The sequence below is a fragment of the Dioscorea cayenensis genome, chromosome 3 (assembly GCF_009730915.1).
Source record: "Dioscorea cayenensis subsp. rotundata cultivar TDr96_F1 chromosome 3, TDr96_F1_v2_PseudoChromosome.rev07_lg8_w22 25.fasta, whole genome shotgun sequence".
NCBI classification, from domain to species: domain Eukaryota; kingdom Viridiplantae; phylum Streptophyta; class Magnoliopsida; order Dioscoreales; family Dioscoreaceae; genus Dioscorea; species Dioscorea cayenensis.
Genome location: NC_052473.1, coordinates 16,091,621 through 16,113,884, shown reverse-complemented (window position 1 = coordinate 16,113,884; position 22,264 = coordinate 16,091,621). Strand labels below are relative to the sequence as shown.

Genomic DNA, 22,264 nt, shown 5'->3' with positions numbered 1-22,264 from the left:
AGTAGGGGATTTAAGCCTCACAAGAACCCGCATGTGTTCAAGCGAGATATCTTCTTGCTTACGGACGAAGATGAGCTCTCCCAGTGGTCTCAAGACTTCCACAATTGAATCCCAGTTCCAGCAATGAAGAGGGAGATTGGTTATCCTTATCCATTTATAATTCCCAGCTGCCACGGCGTGAGATCCGAACTCCGGGGTCCAGTGTGAAAGACTGATGGTACACGGGCCATGTTTGGTGGAGAGGGTGAGCTTGTTGATCTTAACGATGGAAGCAGCTGCTTTTGCTGAGAAAAGGGTGAGAATGAAGAAGTCTCCGAAGGGGGTGAGGTTCTCACATTGGTCGGAGTTCAGGTGATACGGCAGCGCGTCAAGAAGAGAGTTAACGCTCGCATTGCCGGATAAAACCTTGATTATCACCCTTCTTTTGAGGTCATCTTTGGTTTGGATGATGGCTTCGGAGATGGGAAGAGAGATCCTCAATGAAGTGGTCTTTGAAGTGGTACGAGAGATGGGAACATGGAGCAAAGGCTTAGGGGAAGGGAGCTTCTTCTTCTGGAGAGGTTTCTCCGGGTGTGAGCCAGAGAAAGGAGGTTTGAAAGGGCATCTCGTTGCATAGTATCCAATTCCAGAACATCGACGGCAGGTGAGTTGGTGGCGACAATCTACAACTTTGTGCCCGGATCTAAGGCAACGTTTACATGTTTCTTCAGAATCTGGAGAACGACGACGCTTCAGTGAGGCAACGATCTCTTGAGGAGGAGAAATACGAGCTATATCCGCGAAAGAGACTCCATCTTTAACAGGAGAATTCTTGGTCCTTTGTGGTCCTTCAGCTGGAGGTGTAGAATGGGAATCCAGTGAAGCAGCAATGGTGGGTTGATGCAGCGAAACGAACTCCTCCGAGCGAATGTCTCTACGGTAGCCACCATGGCCATGACGAGCACTGCCACGATGTCCGCCGCGTGAGAATCGGTTTCCGCCATGAAGAGGACGAGCTCTGCCGTGAAAAAACCGAGAGCCGCCGTGAGGGTCCCGAGCGCCGCCGTGAGGGTCCCGAGAGCCGCCCAGGAACCTCATTTCACAATCGCTCTCTTTTCACATTAATGCACAATTAGCATGATGATATCACTGATGCCTTAGATATATTAATTTATATTAATTTATAGCACATGAATCACAAATGGGACAATCACAAAATCAACTAACAGACCTAATCACAGAAACTTCACTGAGAAGAAAAAACTAATGATAGTAAAATGGAAATCAGAAATGATTTATTCTCCAACTTTAACATATAACATAGATATATTAAATGCAATATGTGGGTAAATATGCCTACCAACAAGACTTCATCCTTGACATCAGTTTACCAACCTTGTCAATGGCTTCCTCGGTGTATCTGTCAGTTGTTAGGAACAAAGAATTCTGCCAGTGCTTGTTGAAGTAGAGAAGAACCATCCATCCCCAGAAGCTGATGATGTAAGCAAGGGCGAATGAAGTAAAGAATATGATATGTTCCATTGCTGCTTCATTTCCAACCTCAGTCTGCTGTGGTGATGCTGATGGCAGTATTTCTGTTATAGCAAAGCAATTCTTCACCAAAGGGGGTCCACAAAGATATGGGTTTCCCTCATAGCTGCTTTCATCGAATGTGCTGAATTGTGAAACTCTTCCTAGTGTTGGACCCGAGAAGTTATTGTATGCCACAGAGAAAACCTCTAAGAAATGTAGCTCCTTTAGTTCTGTTGGTATGCTGCCTGTCAGCATGTTGTGGGAGAGATCTAAGCTTTCAATCTCCCTTAATCTTGATAATGTTTCAGGAATGGATCCAACCAGTAGATTATTAGACAAATTCAAAACATGGAGCTTAATGATGTTGCCAATCTCCCAAGGAATCACGCCCACTAATTGGTTAGAAGACAAATCCAACCCAAAAAAATGGTTCATGATGTTCCCTTTGTAATCATAAACCTTTTTTCTGTTTGCAAAATCAATAATGCCTTTAAATGTGGGTAATTCAAACATCAAAGTAAAATCGAGATTAGGGAGAAAGCCTCTATGCATGTCGAGCATGTCTTCATATGCAAATGAGGTCCACCCCATAGACATGAAGTCATATTGCCAATCACTATCATGACCCATATTTTGAAGACATGAAGGTATATTTCCAGATAAGTTGTTGTAAGATAAGTCTAGAATGTGGATGTGTCTTAAGTTACAAATTTGGTTTGATATCAAGCCCACAAAATTGTTTCCTCCCAAGGAAAGAATCATAAGATTTTTTAATGCTTTTCCAATCCAACTTGGGAAATTCCCAGAGAAATGGTTATTCCCTATGTTTAATGATCTCAATGGACTGCTTGACAAAGAATTTGGGATGGATCTGACAAAGTTATTGTCATTCAAATTTAGATATTCCAAACTATATAAATTGAAGAAGGATGGCAGTTGACCAAAGAAATGATTTCTCGAGAGATCAAGAGCTTCAAGGTTAGAAAGATTGCAAAGCTCAACTGGGAAATGACCTACTAAATTATTTCCCCTGGCATTAAGGACAAAGAGTCCTGAAAGATTCCTTATACAACTTGGTAATGCACCAGAAAATTGGTTCTCACTAATATCCAACCAAGAAAGATAAGAGCTTTTGCAAAGGCTCTCAGAAATTTCACCATTGAGTTGATTCCCAAATATAAGAAAAACATCTAGGTCAATTGGGTTTGAGTTATTTGGCTGTAGGTTTCCTCTAAATTTGTTCATAGATAGGTTTAATATAGAAAGATATTGCATATCTCTAAAAAAAACAGGTATTTGTCCTGAGAAATTGTTATTTGATAAGTCCAAAACTTCTAGTTGTCTCAGATGATTAAATGAGATGGGGATGACACCTTGGAACATGTTGTGTGACAAATTCAGATATGTTAAGTTGGGAAGAACAAGGCTGATGTTAATAAGTAGCTCTCCAGTGAGTTGATTTTGGGATAAATCAATGTATGTCAAACTCATTGTGAGATTAGATGGGAGGATAAGTTCTCCACTTAAGGAATCATTTTGTAGGCTAACGTAATGTAAATTGGCATCACTCTCCAATAACGAAGTTATAATATTAGTTTTCAACCCATTATCTTGGTTGATGATGCAGTTTGACAAAAGCAGACCCTCCAACTCAAATAATGGCCTCAAATTTGGAGTTTCAATGTGGATCTCCAAATGATTATTATTTGAAAGATCTAACATCTTGATTTTGGTATGATTAACAACTGATCCTATGGAGAAAATGCCATGAAAATCGTTGTTTGAAGCGAAAACATACTCAAATGTTGTAAAGTTTCTGATGAAGGTTGAGAGGAAATTGGATTCAAATTGATTGTTGGAAATATCAAAGAAATTTATGTATGACAGATTCCTAAAGCAGAGGGGCGAAGGTCTCCTGTGAACTTGTTATGACTAAGATCAAGTATTTGAAGTTTCTTCATTGCACAGAATCCTGAAACAATTAAAAAAAAATGCATTTTTATTGTGAATTGATTGTATACATGAATTTTTTAATAGAACATTCATGGTAAAGAAAAGTATAATTTGGAATATAAAGTAACTTTTACCTATGAAGGAAGTGTTGTTTAGATTATTATGTGATACTGAAATTTCTGTGAGTGCGTTCCATTCTTTTATCATTGTTGGGATGTCTCCCGTGAACATATTGAAACTCAAATCTAAGATCTAAAGTCTGAGTAAATTTCCGTATTGGTGTCCGTACTTCGGACTTATTTCAAATCGGGGTCCGAACTTTAATTTGTATCAAATTGGTTACCAAACAATAATATCGTTTCACCGGCAAGTGACCCAGTCTTTTCCGGCCTATATTTTCTGACGTGGCCACCAGAAATTCATTGTCATCATCTACGTGTCTACCTGGATCCCAGTTGGCCCCTTCCACGTCAAAGCTTGCAATTAATTTAAGGAAGCTTCGCCACGTCAAAGGCCATGTCAGATTATTTTCGCCACGTCTCCAACTTCTGCCACGCGTACAAGGGTTCATCCATCGTCTCCAGAGATTGCCCCCTTGTGTGGTGGGGCTGCTGCATAGTCAGAGAGAGATAGGGGACAGAGCGACTGAGATAGCTAGAGGGTCCAGGCCAAGGTTGCCGGCGTGAATTAAGCAGGGGAGAGAGGCAAGGGTGAGGTGTGGCTGAGTACGATTATTAGTTTAAACAGAAAGAGGAGGTTTTTATCGTGAAGATGTCGGTAAATTGGGAAATAAGGGGCCCAGGGCAGGAAGCCCCGGAATATTGTAAGTAGTTCTCTTAAACCTTGCATTCTCAACAATTTTTGTTCTTTTGAAGCCTTATTTAAAGTTTGGGTTTGTTAAAGAAGAAAATATCAAAATAGGTAATATAAAAAACCCTAAAGTCAACTGAAGGGGGTTAGTTCTATTTTGTGATATTGCAAAGTAATTACCATGCAATTAAAAGACTTATGCATCTTGTCGTCTGGGAGAATATATTTAGTGACAATGTTTGCTGAGTTTGTTAAGATTGTTTTAGCTAAGGTTGATAAGGTTGTTATTTATTTTATTCAAGTCTGTTAAAGTTGATTTTCTTTATTTAAATAGGGTATCAGTAGTCCTGTTAATTACTCACTAAGAGATTAAGAATAAAAGAAGTTTTTTTTTTAATTTTTCTTAGTATGTGTGTGTTGCTCTAACAAATTTATGGCTATGTGTGTATTGATAATATAAGAATATAACATAGAGAATTCTGATCTACAACGTAATTCTGACTCCATGCATATGTAAAATAACATGACCTTAGAAATCACTATCACTTCATAGAATCTTGCCAGTAATATCAGCATGACAAGTTAATTAATAATAATAGTATGATTGTAGTAGTGTAATTCTTTTTTGCTAATCTTTCCAAAAGCTTTTTTATTTTTATTTTTTGAAGGTCTTGTCCTGTAAAAAATATAAATAAACAGAAGGCAAACAAAGATCCTAGTGTATTTGATAGAGAATTTAAAGTAGACATGTTAACCAACAATTCCATCATTAATTTTTGTGTTGCTAATTAAAATGGTATATGGTGCTGATTTAGGTTAGATCATTCACTATTTTGTTGTTTGCTATTTTTTTCTCATAGACCCATGATTGTTGTTTGTATTCAAATTTTGTCTTGTAATGTAGACAACAATGACAAAATTAGAGCATTGTTTTGGTTTGCTTGTTGGTGCATGGCATCTTTATTTGTTTGTCCTAACTAAGTATTGCTCTCATTTAAATATATTGGGAATGCTGTTTTCATAGAACATTGGATGATATTTTGAATTTATTTTTTGTGTTGCTAATTAAAATGGTATATGTTAGCCATGTCTCTTTATATGTTTGTCCAAAGTATTGCTTTCTATTAAATTTGTTGGCCTGTTGTCCAAAGACATTGACTGTTGTTTGCTATTTTTTCCAAGCTTAGATTTTTGTGTTGCTAATTAAAATGGTATAGGTTGTCCAAAGACATTGACTGTTGTTTGCTATTTTTTCCAAGCTTATATTTTTGTGTTGCTAATCAAAATGGCATATAACATTATACACTGTACAATTAGCTAACATCTCTATAATTAAATTACAGTGCGAGATGCTGAGTTGTTCACCATCCGAATGCATAACAAAGTAAGTGACATAGAGGGTTTAGCTGGCTATGTAGACTTCTGTTGTGCTGATCAGATGTCTAGGCTTGAATTGATAAACATGGCAAAGGAGTTTAATTTAGATGTGGAGTATTGTAGGATTTCGTGGTTAAATGTAGCTGGTGATGAGAAGGGAATGCAAGAAATAAGGACTGATTTGGATGCATTGAATATGGCATTGTCTGTAGGGTTATCTAAAGAGATCTATGTATGTATTTCACTAATGGGTGGTTCCACCACTAATGAAGCTGAAGTTAATGTGAAAAATGATGATGGTGTGGGTGAAGAAATGGATGAATCTGAAGATATAGAAGATGCTGATGTGGAAGAAATTCTAATTAGGGATTGCCATAAGGAAGATACAGGGAAAAGTGGGGGTGAAGAAAGTGACTTACAAGATTCAGATTATACATCTAATGGTGAATCAGATGAGGCAGAACCAGACAATGTTACAGGGCCTTGGGCTGGTGTAGACATTGAAGGAGATGATTCAGAGATGGTTAATGATGTATACTCTAATTATGGTGGTTCAGAGGAGTTGGAATCATGCTCTTCCACAGATGAAGAGTCATTACTGCCTGTGAGACCTAGATATGCTGAGTTTAATGATGATGTGGACATGAAAAACCCACAATTCAAAATTGGGATGAAGTTTAGGAGCTTCAAACAATTTAAGGAGGCTGTGAGAAATTATGGAATCCAAAATAGGTATGAGATGAATTTCAACCCCAACAACAAAAGAAAGTGCAAAGCTTATTGTAAAAGGGGTTGTCCATTCTACCTGTGGGCTTCACCAATGTTGAAAGACAAGAGCACAATACAAATCAAGGCTGGAATTTTGGAACATGAATGTTCTATAGAACATAATAACAAACATGTGAATGCTGAATGGATAGCTAGGAATTATCTTGAACAATTCAGGGCAGACCCAAGTTGGAAGCTTGCTGGCATAGTTCAAGCTGTCAAGACCAACCAGGAAGTGGACATTAGCAGACTAAAGGCTTTTAGAGCCAAGAGTATTGCACACAGGTGAATCTCATTGTCCTTAGGGTAGTTTATTATTCTAAACCTAGCAACCTTACAATGTTTGAATTTCATTTTTATTGTCCTATTTGTTTAAAGGATTCTAGATGGTGATGAGGAGTCACAAATGAAGAGGTTGTATGATTATAGATTAGAATTGATGAAGACACACCCTGATTCAACCATAATCATCAAGTGTAATGAGGATGGGGTCTTCCAAGCTTTCTATGTGTGCTTAGCTCCTTTGAGAACAGGCTTCTTGGCAGGGTGCAGACATTTGGTGTCACTTGATGGATGTTTTCTTAAGGGTTTGTATGGAGGCCAACTTCTAACTGCTGTTGGGATAGATGCAAATGACTGCATCTATCCTTTTGCCTGGGCAGTGGTGAGTAAAAAAAACAAAGATAACTGGCAGTGGTTCTTAGCAGTTTTGGCACAGAATCTTAGAATTGTTGACAACCACAAGTGGGCATTCATGACTGATAGACAAAAGGTAGGCTAAATTTTTTTTAAGGCTTTAGTTTACTGATAAGTTTTCATTCTTGTTCTGTTGACTGATTTAGTTTCTATTTCCATTTGGTTACTTATCACCAACTTGTCATGCATTGGATGTGGAATATGTTGTGGGTGATCATTGCAAAATCAGGTAAGTTAACTGGTAGGTTGTAAACTTTAATTTTTTCAATTTTGAAAATTATGTTGTATCTGTCCTATATGAATATTGTCTTACTTATTGTGTTTTTCCCTTCCATTGCAATGGTTTCTTCTATCATGCTTTTGGGAAATTGGTGGATGCAATAATCTCCTCACTGAAGGTATGAGATCTGTATGATTTTAGCATTATGAATGTAATGAAGGATGCAATAATCTCCTCACTAAATCTGAACATTTTTTTTTCCAAAATAGCATGAGAAATGTGGATGACCTGTTCTGCAATTATCATATTTATTTTTCTATTCTAGTAAGAGTAATCGATGCTTTGAAATAGTTGTTGTGTGTGTTCTACATGAACTTTGGTTGAATTATTGAAAACATAGATGCTTCCTGCTAAATCTATACATTTTTTCCAAAATAACTTGAGTAATGTACATTCTTTAATTTGGATGACCTGTTTTGCAATTTTCATGTATGAATTTTTTTTTGGGAAAAGTACAAAAAAAACCCATGTGGTTTCCGAGTTTTGCAAAATAAGGAATGAGGAATTTTTTTTTTCGATTCTATGATATGTGGTTTCCTAGATTTGCAAAAAAGGGAAAAATCGTTATCAACAATTAACGGTGTTAACTCACAAGGGCAAAATCGTCATTTTATTTAAAAATCAACTTATATGACATAAAAAAATATATTTTTTAAATTTATTTCTCTTCCAAAATTTCACTAAACAAGAAAAAAAAACTTAAATTCCAAAAATCAAACAAAATCATGTTGAAAAATCTTGTTTTTTAAGCCACATAGTGATTTTTTACATAAATAGACAATTTTGCCCCTGCCAAAACTGGAAAAGTTAACGCCGTTAACGGTTTTTCCCTTTTTTGCAAATCTGGGAAACCACATATCATAGAATCGAAAAAAAAATTTCTCATTCCTTATTTTGCAAAACTCGGAAACCACATGGGTTTTTTTTGTACTTTTTCCCTTTTTTTTTTGAACCATATTTCATTTTACTGTTATAGCAAGAGTAACGGATGTTTTCAAATATTTCTTGTATCTGTCCTGCATGAACTTTGGTTGCTATTTAGTGTTGTTCTAGATAATTTTTTCCGCTTCTTTTTGCTGAAACAGTGTTTTTATTTCTTTTGTTTTTTTTTTGTTAACCTATCATTAATTAACCATTCTAGGGTTTAATGCCAGCTATAGCAGAACAATTCCCTTATAGTGAACATAGGTATTGTGTCAGACATATTCACACAAATTTCAAGAAAACCTTTAGAGGTAAAGCTCTTAAGGACCAGTTATGGAACTGTGCTAAGGCAAGTTACACCTCTGCTTATGAGAAGGCAATGGAAACTCTGAAAGAGATGTCTATGGGGGCATTTGAATACATGAAAAAAATTGAACCCCATCATTGGAGTAGATCACACTTCCAAACCCAATTTACATGTGACATCCTTCTCAATAATTTGTGTGAATGCTTCAATAGTCAAATCTTGGAAGCAAGGACCAAGGGCATTATCACAATGAATGAAATGATTAGGACACAATTAATGAAGAGAATACAAAAGAGAAGAGATGCCATGAAAAAAATTGTCTCACATCACTGTCCTAGGATTATGAAGAAGCTTGAGAAACAAAAGAAATTAAGTTGGTTTTATAACACCACTTGGTCTGGTGGAGACAAATACCAGGTTGTAGGTCCTGAGGGTCAGTTTATTGTTGATAAGAAAGAGCATACATGTTCATGTAGGAGGTGGCAACTTAGTGGTGTTCCATGTTGTCATTCCATATCTGTCTTGTTCTATAATAAAGAAAAACCAGAAAATTACCTACACGCATGTTACAAGGTCAGCACATTCATGGACACATATAGGCACATCCTATACCCAACCCATGATAAAAATTCATGGCCAAAGAGTGATCAGGGTCCCATAATTCCACCTGAGATATTGAACAAAGGAAGGGGCAGGAAGGCTGTGCGTAGGAGGAAAGAGATGGGTGAAAACATTGGATTCACAAGTGGAAAGGTCAGCAGGAAGGGAGTGAGAATGACCTGCAGCTTGTGTGGTGCTATAGGGCATAATAAAAGATACCATGGGGTTCAGGTAAGGCAGTTTTTCAGTTGATGTATATTTCAAAGTTAAAATACTGTTTTTGTACATGAAGTTTTAATGTAATGAGTGTGTATTGTAGGGGAAGAATTCATGCTCAGTTGGACAAACAAGTTAACCAATGCAAACCAACCCAAGATCAATAGTATTATGCTATTCTGTTCTGGTTATATAGAGTATTAAATTCTATTTTGTTTGTTAAAAGTTTGATTAGAAGAGCATGCATTTTATACTGGCTATACATGTAATTTGTGCTTTCTGGTTATTGCAAGGTTGATAATACAGTGCTAACTAATGAGAATGAGGTACATGTCACATTTATGGAAGGCCTTGCAGATAATCTGTCACAGGTGATTATTCATGTATGTGTTATCCTTCATGTCATCACAAGTTATTAACTTTATATGTTGATTTATTTACTATCATTGTAGGACATTGGAGAGGCTCATGAAACAACCCTTGCAAGAATGGCAGCCTTAAACACAGAAGGAGATCAGTCAATTCCAATTGAGGTTGCTGCTTCACAACAACAATGTGAAGTTCCTATCCCACAGGTAGTTGCATACAATTTCTTCACTAACCTTCTATGGTTTTTAATGTTTTCTATATATTTTTATTCTTTGTGACAAATAGGTAATTGAATTACATGGTCAATCCCTTTCCCAGGCATCAGTTGGCTTGACTTCTCACAAGAATAGGCCAAAATTACATATCAGAAGGTCTACAGAAGGGAGGCCAAATAAAGCACCATTTGTGCCTCATGTGAGTGTAGCATGTCCTTAAGGTTATTTAGGGCATTCTTATTGTCCTAACAGTATTTGTATATTTGTTTTACTAATGCAAAAAATACAAACAATGCAGGTTTTTTCAGCTCCAAATCAAACAATACATGGTGGATCCTCTTTGGGAGAAGCTCAAATGCAAGGGAAACAATTAAAAAGAAAAAGGGGCCAACAAGACACAACGAGCACAAATAGAATTAACATTAAAAAATTCTCAAAAGATTCACAATGACCCTCAAGAAAAAGGCAAAGATGAATGTGCAAACAAAAGAAGAAAAATCTGGTTGCCATAGTTCACTGCTAACATAATGGTCTTTTTTTTGTATTGTATTTGTCTGGTTGTATCATTTTTGTAACACTTCTCAAGTGTCTGAGAAGATTTTGATAACAACATTATTTTGTTAAAAATGTCATTGTTGTAGACTTGAATGGCAAAAATTCAAGTTGGCTTGCTAAATTGCCTTCAGTCAGAAATCTGATGTAAATTTAAGAACTATAGATAATTAATTGAGCCACCCAACTTATGTTGCACTTCAATTTCCTTTAGTTTGTTATTCTTGTTGTGTATAATTCCAATTCCTTTATTTCAACCAGGCTTATCAAGTAATATTGTCTTAACTGGCAATGATTTCAATGTCTGCTGAATTATGTTCAAAGGTTCGCTAACTTGTCTTCAGGATCAAGTTGATGTAAATTTTTAACACATAGATGTAAATTTTAACATTGAAATTTTGTATTCACTTCAACCTGGACACTAATCTCCATCAAAAGGTTGTTTTATTTAATTACAAAAGAAAATTACATTAAAAAAAAAACATCAAGGACTAATACAAAGCTGTTGACCTGAGGGAAAAACTCAATAGAACTAACTGAACAATAGAGATGAACACAAAATTGAACTAATAATGAAAACCAGAAACAAATCACATTGTCACCCTCAAAGGTCCAAATAATGAAAATACAACCAAAGCAATCCCCAAAATACAAATAAATTGTGCAAATCAATCTCCAAAAATAACAAATTCAAATAAAGAATAAACAGATAAACTATCTTGATTTACATCTCCACACAAGCTGCAGGTCATAATCGAAAAGGCTCTATCTTGATTTACATCTCCCCTATACCATCTTCACCTCACCCTTGCCTCTCTCCCCTGCTTAATTCACGCCGGCAACCTTGGCCTGGACCCTCTGGCTATCTCAGTCACTCTGTCCCCTATCTCTCTCTGACTATGCAGCAGCCCCACCACACAAGGGGGCAATCTCTGGAGACGATGGATGAACCCTTGTACGCGTGGCAGAAGTTGGAGACGTGGCGAAAATAATCTGACATGGCCTTTGACGTGGCGAAGCTTCCTTAAATTAATTGCAAGCTTTGACGTGGAAGGGGCCAACTGGGATCCAGGTAGACACGTAGATGATGACAATGAATTTCTGGTGGCCACGTCAGAAAATATAGGCCGGAAAAGACTGGGTCACTTGCCGGTGAAACGATATTATTGTTTGGTAACCAATTTGATACAAATTAAAGTTCGGACCCCGATTTGAAATAAGTCCGAAGTACGGACACCAGTACGGAAATTTACTCTCTCAAGTCTCCTTAAGCTACTCAACTCTGTAATTAAAAGGAAAATATATATATAACAAAATCTAAGAGAATAGTTTTTGCATTAGCACTTTTTGCTATATATGAAACAAAAAACAGAATGCCTACCATTCAAAGGAAGTTCTCCGTAAAAAGTAAAAACTATTCCGATAAAGGATAAGAGTTTTCAGAGAAGATAGTCTAATCAAATTAGGAACAATGCTTTCATTCAGGTAATTGTCTGATAAGTCCAAGTATTTGAGTTTGCTCAATTTTGACAAATCTCCTGATGTTAGAGATGAATGACGATGATGTTAGATGCAAATAATACATATTATATATGTGGACCGATTCAACCAAACTTAAACTATTATATATTCATATGTTGATGTAGAACTATCAGTTAGTCTAATACATACCTCTGATAAACAGTTCGCTTCCCATGTAATTGTGCCGCAGGGAGAGACCTTTGAGAGAAGCTAATGCACCCAAAGATGACAGATCTTTGCCATTGAAATAATTGCCAGAGAGGTCCAAGTACTCCAGTTTCTTCAGTCCTGCCAAACTCCCAAAACAATCAGTAATGGGAATGCAGCCATTGATTTGGTTTCCTGATAGAATTAGGGCTCTCATTTCCTTGAATGGCAAGAATAAGGAGATGTTGAGAGTGTAATTGGAGTTCCAGGGTGGTTGGGTACTGGAAATGTCCAACCTTGTGACCTGCTTTGTGGTTGATGAACACTGCACCCCATCCCAACTACAACAGTCACTGTTGTTATTCCAAGACTCTGGATCAATATTTCCCCGATCACCAGATAACAACGACGATTTGATACCAAGAAGAGCAATCCTCTCATCATGTAGACAACCATATATAGCAGTCATGATGCTGTTGCAAGAAAACCAATAACAGCAAGCTAAACATAATTTGAGCAATCTGTAATGATTCCCCTTTAGTCCCACATCGGCTATGAAATGGAGTCTTTGTGTGCTTATAAGTGGGGGGCAACCCCACCCTACTTGGCCGGTCTTTTGGGGTTGTGGGTCCTCCACTTGTGGGCATAACAATGACACAAATACTCCATTTCATAGCCGATGTGGGACTAAAGGGGAATCATTACAATACCCCACCGATCAAGACAGCGCGCCTCGTCGATCTGGGTAATCTGAGCACCCGGACTGCGGGGCCGGATGCAGGGACCCACCGAGGGTTTTTCACCCGCTCGCGCTTAACCCGCTCCGCGAACCCGCCCGAGACATGGCGTGGACCAGGCCCAACCGTGTCCCACACCGGCTCTCAACGAAAGCACCATTGTTATGCCCACAAGTGGAGGACCCACAACCCTAAAAGACCGGCCTAGTAGGGTGGGGTTGCCCCCCACTTATAAGCACACAAATACTCCATTTCATAGCCGATGTGGGACTAAAGGGGAATCATTACACAATCCAATATGATGATGAGCGCAAGAGGGATACCATCTTTCCGTAATTGTATGCTTCAGGTTTGCATGAATGTTTTTGTAATATAACACTATTGCAGGCCTAAACAAAGGCCATTGCAATTCCATCAATTATTGGGCCTTCACATTCTAGTCCAAGTCATGACGGGGCTACTCACAGACACATATATGCATTCCAGTGAGTCTGTGTTTAAGAAATCATTTTTCTCTATACAAGTTTGGATGCATTGACGAAGACTCATTTGTGCGAGATGATATCTTTGATTAATTGTGTGCTTCATGTTTGCATCACTATCATATTTTATAATAATGTATTACAAAGTCTGATGAAATTCCACTTTCCTTCTTTTACATTGTAGTCCAAGTCATTGGTCGGCCACTTGACCCACTGGTCAATGGCAGTGGGATGCAACGACCAAGACTCGTGTAAATTAAGGTTATGACAGTTTTTTTGTTTTTTTATTTTTAATTTTTCATTTTAATTTTTTTACTTTAAAGCTACTGACCGTGTTTTTAAATGATCGACCACACTAACAAATAGAGGTATCAAAAAGATCATGTACACCGTCTGAACAAAGATTAGGCCAGAACAAAGTATGAATTGGGCTAGTTAGACTCATGCCTTGTCGAGCCGGTTATGTGACGGGCATTTTCTTTAATAATTTAAACACTAAAAATAAAAAATCTAAAAAAAATTAAAAATTTGGGGAAAAAATATAAAACATTAATATTAGATATAAAATTATTTCAATGGGGAAAAATGTTGAAGTTAAACATTCTATTACAATTTTAATAGAGAACTACATACGTAACTATCAAGTAATAAAAGGCTAAGAGCATCACCATTTTTAGAAAGGTGGGATTGTTGGACTTGCTGTATTGACGATTGCATTGAGCAAAAGGTTTGCTGCCCCTTTTCTTCATGTAAGAAATTTGACCATTCCTTGATCAATTGAATGAGTGTTCTTCCATGTTTCTTGATATAAGAAATGTGATCATCACTTGATTAATTGAATGTGTGGTGTGTCCCTGGAAGCACAAACTTCAATTTTGGGAATCAAGGTTTAGTAGTAGTGTATCAGCTGTAATTCCCTTTTTGTTATGTATCTTAGATATAATGTTTATTTTTCTTGATGAGGTTTAGTCAAAGAAGAAAGTTGCAAGTCACAGGTTATTTGTTGTTCACTGATGTTTTAGTTCAAAGTTACAGAGGTAAACATCCATGCGAACTCAGTATATGTCAGCAGCTTGAATTTCTCATGTTAGCTTTTAGTTTTTTGAGTATAACTAATTTTAATGTTATGATCAGTACATGGGAACTGTGGACGATAGATTCAGGTGCACTCTCTTCAATTTGCATTGGTTTGTATACTCACTGTAAATGTGGATTCAGAATGGTTCCTTCAGTTATATGTTGAAGGTATCCGCTGTGGAAAAGAAATACTATTTAGTCAGCTGCTTGTTAAATCAATTAATATGCCCTTTATGTTTCAGGTTTGCTCCAAATGTTAACAGACTTACCTGATGAAAATGGGGGTGTTTGTGACACCCTTGATAAAATTTTGCAGAGTATAAATGAAGTCCAGTACAGGCAGGCAAGGCCTTAGTCTGTTGGATAGATGGTTTTCTGTATACTATTTTTACTTTTGCCCTTCCATTGCTTTAGGATTTTATTGTACCTTTCTGTATTACAGTAATTATACCAATTTTTTTCTGTGCTCTGACCATGTATTGAAAGAAAACGTAAGTTTTATAACTGGTCTACTGCTCAGGAGAATGTAGATTTTGGTCGCTTCGTAGAACCCTTGCTGTACTCTGCAAGCTCAGAGGATGTTGTGGCCCAGTTGACAGCATTGACCTGGGTAAGGATTATTGTTATTTACTGCAATGAGGTTGCCATTAAGTTATGGGTTGTCCTCATATGTGACCTCCCAGTCTTTATCAATTTATCAATTAAAAGGTTGATTTTACCATCTTTTATCGCATAATGCAGATAAATGAATTTAGAGAACTTGGTGTAGACCGGCTTGCCCCTTATTATTCTCGTATTTTGTGTGCCATACTACCCTGGTTTTCTGTTCTAGAGGACTATATATGCGAGGTCAAATTCTTTCCTGCTCTTTTTTAGTTTATGCCGAACTTATAAAGAATTATATTTAATTTTAATTTCATTTATATCCTCATATTGCTCATGAAATTAGTGACGGCATTCGTAAAGTATATGCTGGTCCAGTCGAGAGATCGGAAATAGATGCTGTCCTAACTGTTTTAAAAGTGTACTTTTTTGCCTTTTATGTAAATACACAGATTTTATTGTTATATTTGCTTCCTAACTGTTATATTTATATTCCTAATGAGCTGCAAGAAAGAGTTGTGCATTTTTTTTTTCTGTTTGGGCTTTGCGTGAGTAATTGCTGATGCATGGTCTTTATTGCCTTTTCTATTAATTATTTTTTTATTTTTTACTTTTGGTCAGGACATTAAATAGTGGATGGAAAGATTGTAAATTGAGGCATTGCTTTGGATCACAAAACTTCTGGAATGGCATAGGGGATGAAGTAAGTTGTCTTAATTTGCGAAATTATTATTATTATTATTGTTATTTTTGAAAAAGTGGATAAACCACATCCATTAAAAAGAAGAAACCAAACAAGAGTAACAAAAAACGACCAATAAGGTCCACAATAGAATCCCAAAATGGGGATACAATGGATAAGAGGGACTACCAGGAGTGGTTACAAACGGAAGCAACAGAAGAGAAAACCAAGATAAAACCTAGAGGACGGCCTCTAGGGAAGGACGTAACTACCAAAGCTACATCTCGCTAGGGTTTGGGGAGGTCTCAGGGGGGACGCGCTGTGTCACGTCCCTGGAGGAGAGAAAATCAAGGCTGCGTTTGATTTTAGCCACTGGGTTCCTCTAATATGGCCTTCTTTGAATCTGGAACTGCGGAAAACCAAAGGAGAAACAAATGAGCAATTTTCAAAATAATGGAATTATCCGGAAGGCAAACAGAATTAAAATGCGCACATTTCTTTCCCATAATTTGTGAAATTATGGTTACCCATTTTCTTCAAAAAATATTTCCTGATGATATGTTACTGCTACAACATTGATTTACTTACAATGCAACCTAGATCTGCTATCCACTGTGAAAGTTTTGTATTAATGTATTTATTTTGGCTTGTGTGCTGTCATCTTGTTTATATCATGCACATTCCTGAAATGACAGTGGGGGAGATACTAGACTTTTCGGCTCAATTTCAATGTGTTGATAGCAGGGCAGGTAACTATATGTTTTCTATAACTATGTATATATGTATATCCACAAATATGAGTGCTTGTAGTGATAATTCAACTTCTTTGGAGTGTATATAGAGAGAGAGGAATTGAGTAATTAGTATGTTAAGTTTGTTATGTTGTTGGTTAGTAACGTGCCATGTTTTACTGCACTAGACAACAGGGGAAGGAACAGGGAGGATACTTCCTTGCTGGTTCCTTTTTCATCCATTTGGATTCACAGGAGGAGTCTGGTGGATATTGTGAATTAGTACTGTTTCATCTGTCTTCCAGATTCCAGGACATGTCTGTGAAGTTATTCTATAGGGAGGGCGCAGTTGATCATTGAAAGTAAGTTTGTCAATCTGGGATCTGTAATTCTTTTAACTGTTTCAGTTATTCTAAAGGATGGTCATCTTTTCAAGAAAAACTCGTTTCTTATACCAATCGATTTAGCATCAGTTTGCTAACCAAGCACTGTGTGTGTGTGCTTGTGATTATTATATACTTGTGTGTAGTATATATGATCATTCATAAAAGGTATCTGACTCTACAGCATTGTCTTCTTTCTTCCTCTAGACTTCTACAAATTTGGTATTCGATATATCCTAAGTGGAAAGGCTTTGAACAATCTCCTTGAAAACAAGGTGTAGGTCTTTTTTATTAATTCCGTTAAATGAAAAAATAATGCTTAATGTTTGACAATGTTTTCTTTCTTATATGGTTTTTCAGACTGCATTCACTTCCAAAAAGGACTGTGGTAGAGAAGAAAGGGAAGGCCACTGCTCAAAGAACACTAGGACTTCAAGCACTAGAAACCAATAACTTCTTTGCTGTCAAGAACAGCTACCATGAACTCACCGAAATAGCTGAGAAGGCCAAACACCGTGCAGAGGTTGCAAGGTATATGATCTCTTAAAATGTTCCAAATAGTAATAGTTTTGTATTGTCTAATTGAACATATATATTACTGATTTCTTCTTTTGTTTACTAAAAATTTTCAGATTGCGAGAGCTGCACACTCTGAAGGGTCATGTTGAATCAGTGGTGAAGCTGAAGGGGCTTGACATTGATACCATCCAGCAGCATTATACAGTGAAATATAATCATTCAAATTATTCATATATGATTATTATAGCACTTTGACCAAATCACAATCAAGTTATCACTTATTCTTCATTTCATTGTGGGGAAATTCATTTTCAGTTATCAAATCAAATATGATCATTCATAATGAGTTTGATGAAACCAAGAGAAGCTGCAGGAAAAGACTAGCAGACCATAATAGGAGAAGAAGAAAGCCCAAGCCTCAAACCACTAACACATCAACCTCCTCAAGCCTCAAGGACAATCTCCAACACAAGATCGAGCAAACCATCTTCAAAACCATGGAGAGGTATACCTTATTTCTATGCACAATATGATGAATTTAAAACTTGTCGAAAGGCTAAATAATGTCAGTATCAATCATGTTTGTTGCAGGGAGAGTTCTACTGATCTCAAAGTAGTTATCAGGTTGATGTACAAAGCTTTACTATTCACCGGTGTCAACAATTGTTCTAAAGTGCAGCTCATTGTCACAATTGATTTTTAGTAAATTGATGAACTAATTCAGCATATTGAAACTATTCTTCATTTGATTAACTAGTTATTGAGAAAATAATTCTCTAACAATGTTGAAAAAACTTCATTAGTTGTATTTATATATATCTGTGTTTTCCATCAATCAATGAATTTTGTCAGGTTTTAATTATGTATTATTTGGTCATATTTGATTATTATAGTCTTCTTCATCATAAATTTAAAAATTTTATTATCCTAAAAAAGTAATAATATTTAAAAAACGATTCACATTCGTAGCGGTTCAAACACTCCCAAATTGGAGCGGTTTCAGAATCGTGGCGGTTAACCCCGATAAAAGTAAATAATTGATTATACTTTACATTTGGCAGGCCTTACCATGGTGGTTTTACACTCGTCGCAAAATGCGTACAGGGAGAGTGATGGTGACATATGGTGGCAGGTTTAGTGGCGGTTTATAACCGCCGTGAATTCCGTCATGCACATTGTGGCGGTTATTCAGACCATTGATCAAAACAGGCGTGAAATGCGTTGGCCACTCCTGAATTCATGGCGGTTGTTAACTGCCACCAAATTCAATTAGTGGTGGGTATAACCGCCAGCAAATGATCCAAAACCCCCTCTAAATGCTTGATTTTTTGTAGTGACAGCAAGAGCTATCAAAGGGTCCATTGGAAATAAATAGGCAAGCTTAACTCTAGACTTCCACAAGTAGTTGATTGACTCAAATTATTGAGTACGCACTTAATTACTTGTTAGTCATGGCACATTATTATAAATAAATGAAATATATGTGGTGGAATGGTAGCTAATTAAGTTGTGCACAAAGCTAATCAATTAATTACCTAAATTACAACCACCTCAAGAAAAATTGGATGTATAGCTTGTCAAGCACGGCATGAGCTATCAAAGGGTCCATTTTTTTTTTTTTTGGACAAAGAGCCAAAGCTCAACAGAAACAAAAACCTAGAAGAAAAAATGAAGACTCCGGAGAGGTCTTGAGCCAGCAGGGGACGATCAAGCCACGATCGAAAAAGAGATAAATCACGGGTTTGAGCGACCAAAGTTTGCGAGAGCATCTGCGATCGGGGTTATACGAGCAGGGGTATAGATTTGAAATCCGAACATGGGAAGTTGAGAAGCTTGATCTTGAGGGCTGTCAATAGTAGGTTGAAAGCGCCACGCCACACGGTGTCGAAGTGTTTGAGTAAGCCAGAGATACCTGGGCAATCACAGAAAATTCGATTAGGAAGCCAGTTTTTAGAGATGCAATGGTCAAAGCGCCAAATGGATAGCCGCGATCTCAGCGAGAAAATGGAGAATCAGCGGTGCCCACGGATCACGCAAGCAAGACTTGGCGGTGGATCGACAATAAAGCCCAAGCCACAACTCACGGAAGAGCTAGACCAAGATGCATGCGTGAGAAAGATTAATAGATCTCCAAGGCTAAAGGATAAAGAGGGGTAAGAAAACTCCACGAAATCTTTGCTGAGCGATTTGAAGAAATCTGACGAGGCGCCAAGCACGCGAGTAGATGGTATGGAATTTGGGTTTGCCGGTTTTTGAAGATAAGATTACAACGATCTTTCCAAATAATCCAAGCAATAGTGGCAATAAGAGCTTTGAAAAAATCATTAGAAATCATAGAGCTAATTCTCGAGGTGAGCCAGTTACCCGAACAAAAACCAGAGATAATAATTGGATCCAAATTGAAAGAAGCACAGAGAGACTCCCAGATAGGATAAATTTTACAGCAGTTCCAAATGATATGGGAAGCCGTCTCAGGAGCCAGACCACAGAATGGACACAGAGAAGGAGGGCCAATATTAAGATTATAAAGATAATCACCAGAAGGGATTTGCCGTGGCCAAGCTTCCAAATAAAGGTCTTAGTGCGAGGCAAAATACAAAGTTTCCAAATGCAGTTCCAGCCTGACCAAGGGCTAATGTCAAAAGAGATCAAACAGTCATAAACAGCAACAACAACTGAGGAAAAATGGGAGGAGGGCCCCCAAACCCAGTGGTTATGGGAATTAAGATCAAACCTGATGGTATTGATCCAATCCCAGTCAATGTTGTGGCCAAAAATGTTGTGAAAAAGGGAAGTATTAAGGCCGTCCACCAGAAAGAGGTCCGAAAAGTGCAAATTATCAAAGTTAAAGTCCATGTTAAGGTAAGTTGGCTTAAATAAGATAGGAAGGTCTAACAGACAAGGATCCCTCAACAAGTCCAAATCATTAGGATTAGCTCTAAGGATAGGAAGATGCATTTTTAAACACTGAGCAGAGCGAGAAATTGATTTAAAAAACCAAGAGGATTTAGAAGGAGAGACAACAAACCAAGGATGCCAATTTGAATATTTGTGTTTGAAAATATCCACCCAGATCTTTGAATTAGAATTTAAAATAGCAAAAATGTTTTTGGCCATAAGAGAGTGCCGAACAAGCCTAAGGTTTCTGAGACCAAGCCCCCCCTCAGATTTTTTAAGTGTAGTAACCGACCAACCAATAGAGTGAAAGCAACGAACATTCTTTGCCATTACTCGAGAGAAAGGTTCGGAGCAGGATTTAGAGATCGATCGAGAGTTGAATCCGGGAGGTGCATTCACGAGAGAAAGTAGTTAGGAAGAGAGAAAATACAGCTGTTGAGGAGGTGACTCTGCCCGGTGAGAAGCTGAGCTATGGTTCCAGGAAGAGATGCTCGTTTGGACTTTGGAAATGAGAGAATTGAAAGAGAGGACATGTAGTCTGGTGGGAGAAATGGGGATGCCCAGGTAGTTAAGAGGAAAAGACCCTTTAATAAAACCCAGGATGGTAGATATGGAGTTAGAAAGTTTTTTGTTGCACCAAGAAGGAAAATAGACTGCGATTTAGAAGGATTGGGTTTTTGACCCGATGATGTAGTGATAGAGATTGAGGCTGAGCAGGCGAGTTTCGAGCCGACTTCACGGAGTTGCGATGGTAACGAGAAGGAGATCATCGACAAACATCGAGTGGTTAAAAATCGTGGGAAAGAGAGGGTTAAAACACAGGACAAGAGAGAGAGTAAGAGCTTTGTTGAGAATGGCCCGATAGATTTTTGGGTAACTAGGAGAAAAAGAAGGGAGATGGGGTCTCACCTTGCAATCCTCTACTACTAGTTATCCAGGGAGAGCTACGACCATTAATAAGAAAAGAGAAAGAAGCAGAGGAGAAACAAGCATGGATCCGAGGGCAATCGAATATCCGGAAAGCGCATTCTCACGGAGGGTAGCAATGATCGCATTCCATTCAACAGTATCAAAGGCTTTTTCAATATCAATTTTTAATGATCATCCTAGGAGGCGAGGGTACTCAAATTCGATAGAATGGACAATCTCATGGGCGCAATGGCATTATCAGAAGAGCCACAACCGGAGAGGAATCCCGTTTGCTCAGGACTGATAAGCTTATGCAAGACCGTTTTGAGGCGATTAGCGAGAATTTTAGAGAGAATTTTGTAACAAACATTGCAAAGAGAAATAGGACGGAAATCGAGAGGCGGAAGGCGGGTTATCTTTCTTAGGGAATGAGAGCAACAAAAGTTTTACCCCAAGAAGGAGGAAGAGAGGAGTAAGGAAAAATGAGAAATCGCATTGAAGAGATGATCACCAAGAATATTCCGGTAAAAATGTAGAACTCAGCGTTAAGGCCATCGGGACCCGAGGACTCTTTTCCGCGAGGTAAGGAAGCGAGAGTTTGATAGACTTCTCTTTTTGAGATCGGTCTAATCAAAAGGCTGCTCTCTCCTCGTCCTCCGAGCAGTGAGTCGTCCGGGATGGCATTAAAAGAAAACCTCCACATTGGAAGAAGGCGAAGAATGCGGAGATTTTTGAAAAATCCGAGCGATTTTCAATCGCGGTGATCGGAAGCGATAGTACACGAGGAGTTTTTGATAGCATGAACCTTGTTTTTGTGACGTCGAATTTTGACTGAAGTGTGAAAAAACCTGGAATACGGTCGCAATCCGACATCCAAAGCATCTTTGCTCGTTGACCCCAGTAGATAGAGTTTTTGGCGAGAAGCCGCAGAATGTCGGTTGAGTCGGGAGCTTGAAGCCAAGTATGAAGCCAAGGGTGCGTCGGGAGGCGAGCAGG

General features: G+C 37.8%; 1 protein-coding gene and 1 long non-coding RNA gene across 2 annotated transcripts; one reads left to right on the top strand and one right to left on the bottom strand.

Moving 5' to 3' along the window:
* Window positions 1–1,335: 1,335 nt before the first annotated feature.
* Window positions 1,336–12,716, bottom strand: LOC120250827 (receptor like protein 21-like). The gene is given in 4 exon segments (XM_039259570.1): window positions 1,336–3,417; window positions 3,420–3,484; window positions 11,995–12,117; window positions 12,251–12,716. Coding segments are annotated over 4 exon segments (2,736 nt in total).
* Window positions 12,717–15,819: 3,103 nt separating this feature from the next.
* On the top strand, window positions 15,820–16,763 carry LOC120251893. The gene is made up of 3 exons (XR_005533515.1): window positions 15,820–15,849; window positions 16,524–16,577; window positions 16,748–16,763. It is a non-coding gene; the product is annotated as an uncharacterized LOC120251893 (long non-coding RNA).
* The last annotated feature ends 5,501 nt before the right edge of the window (window positions 16,764–22,264 follow it).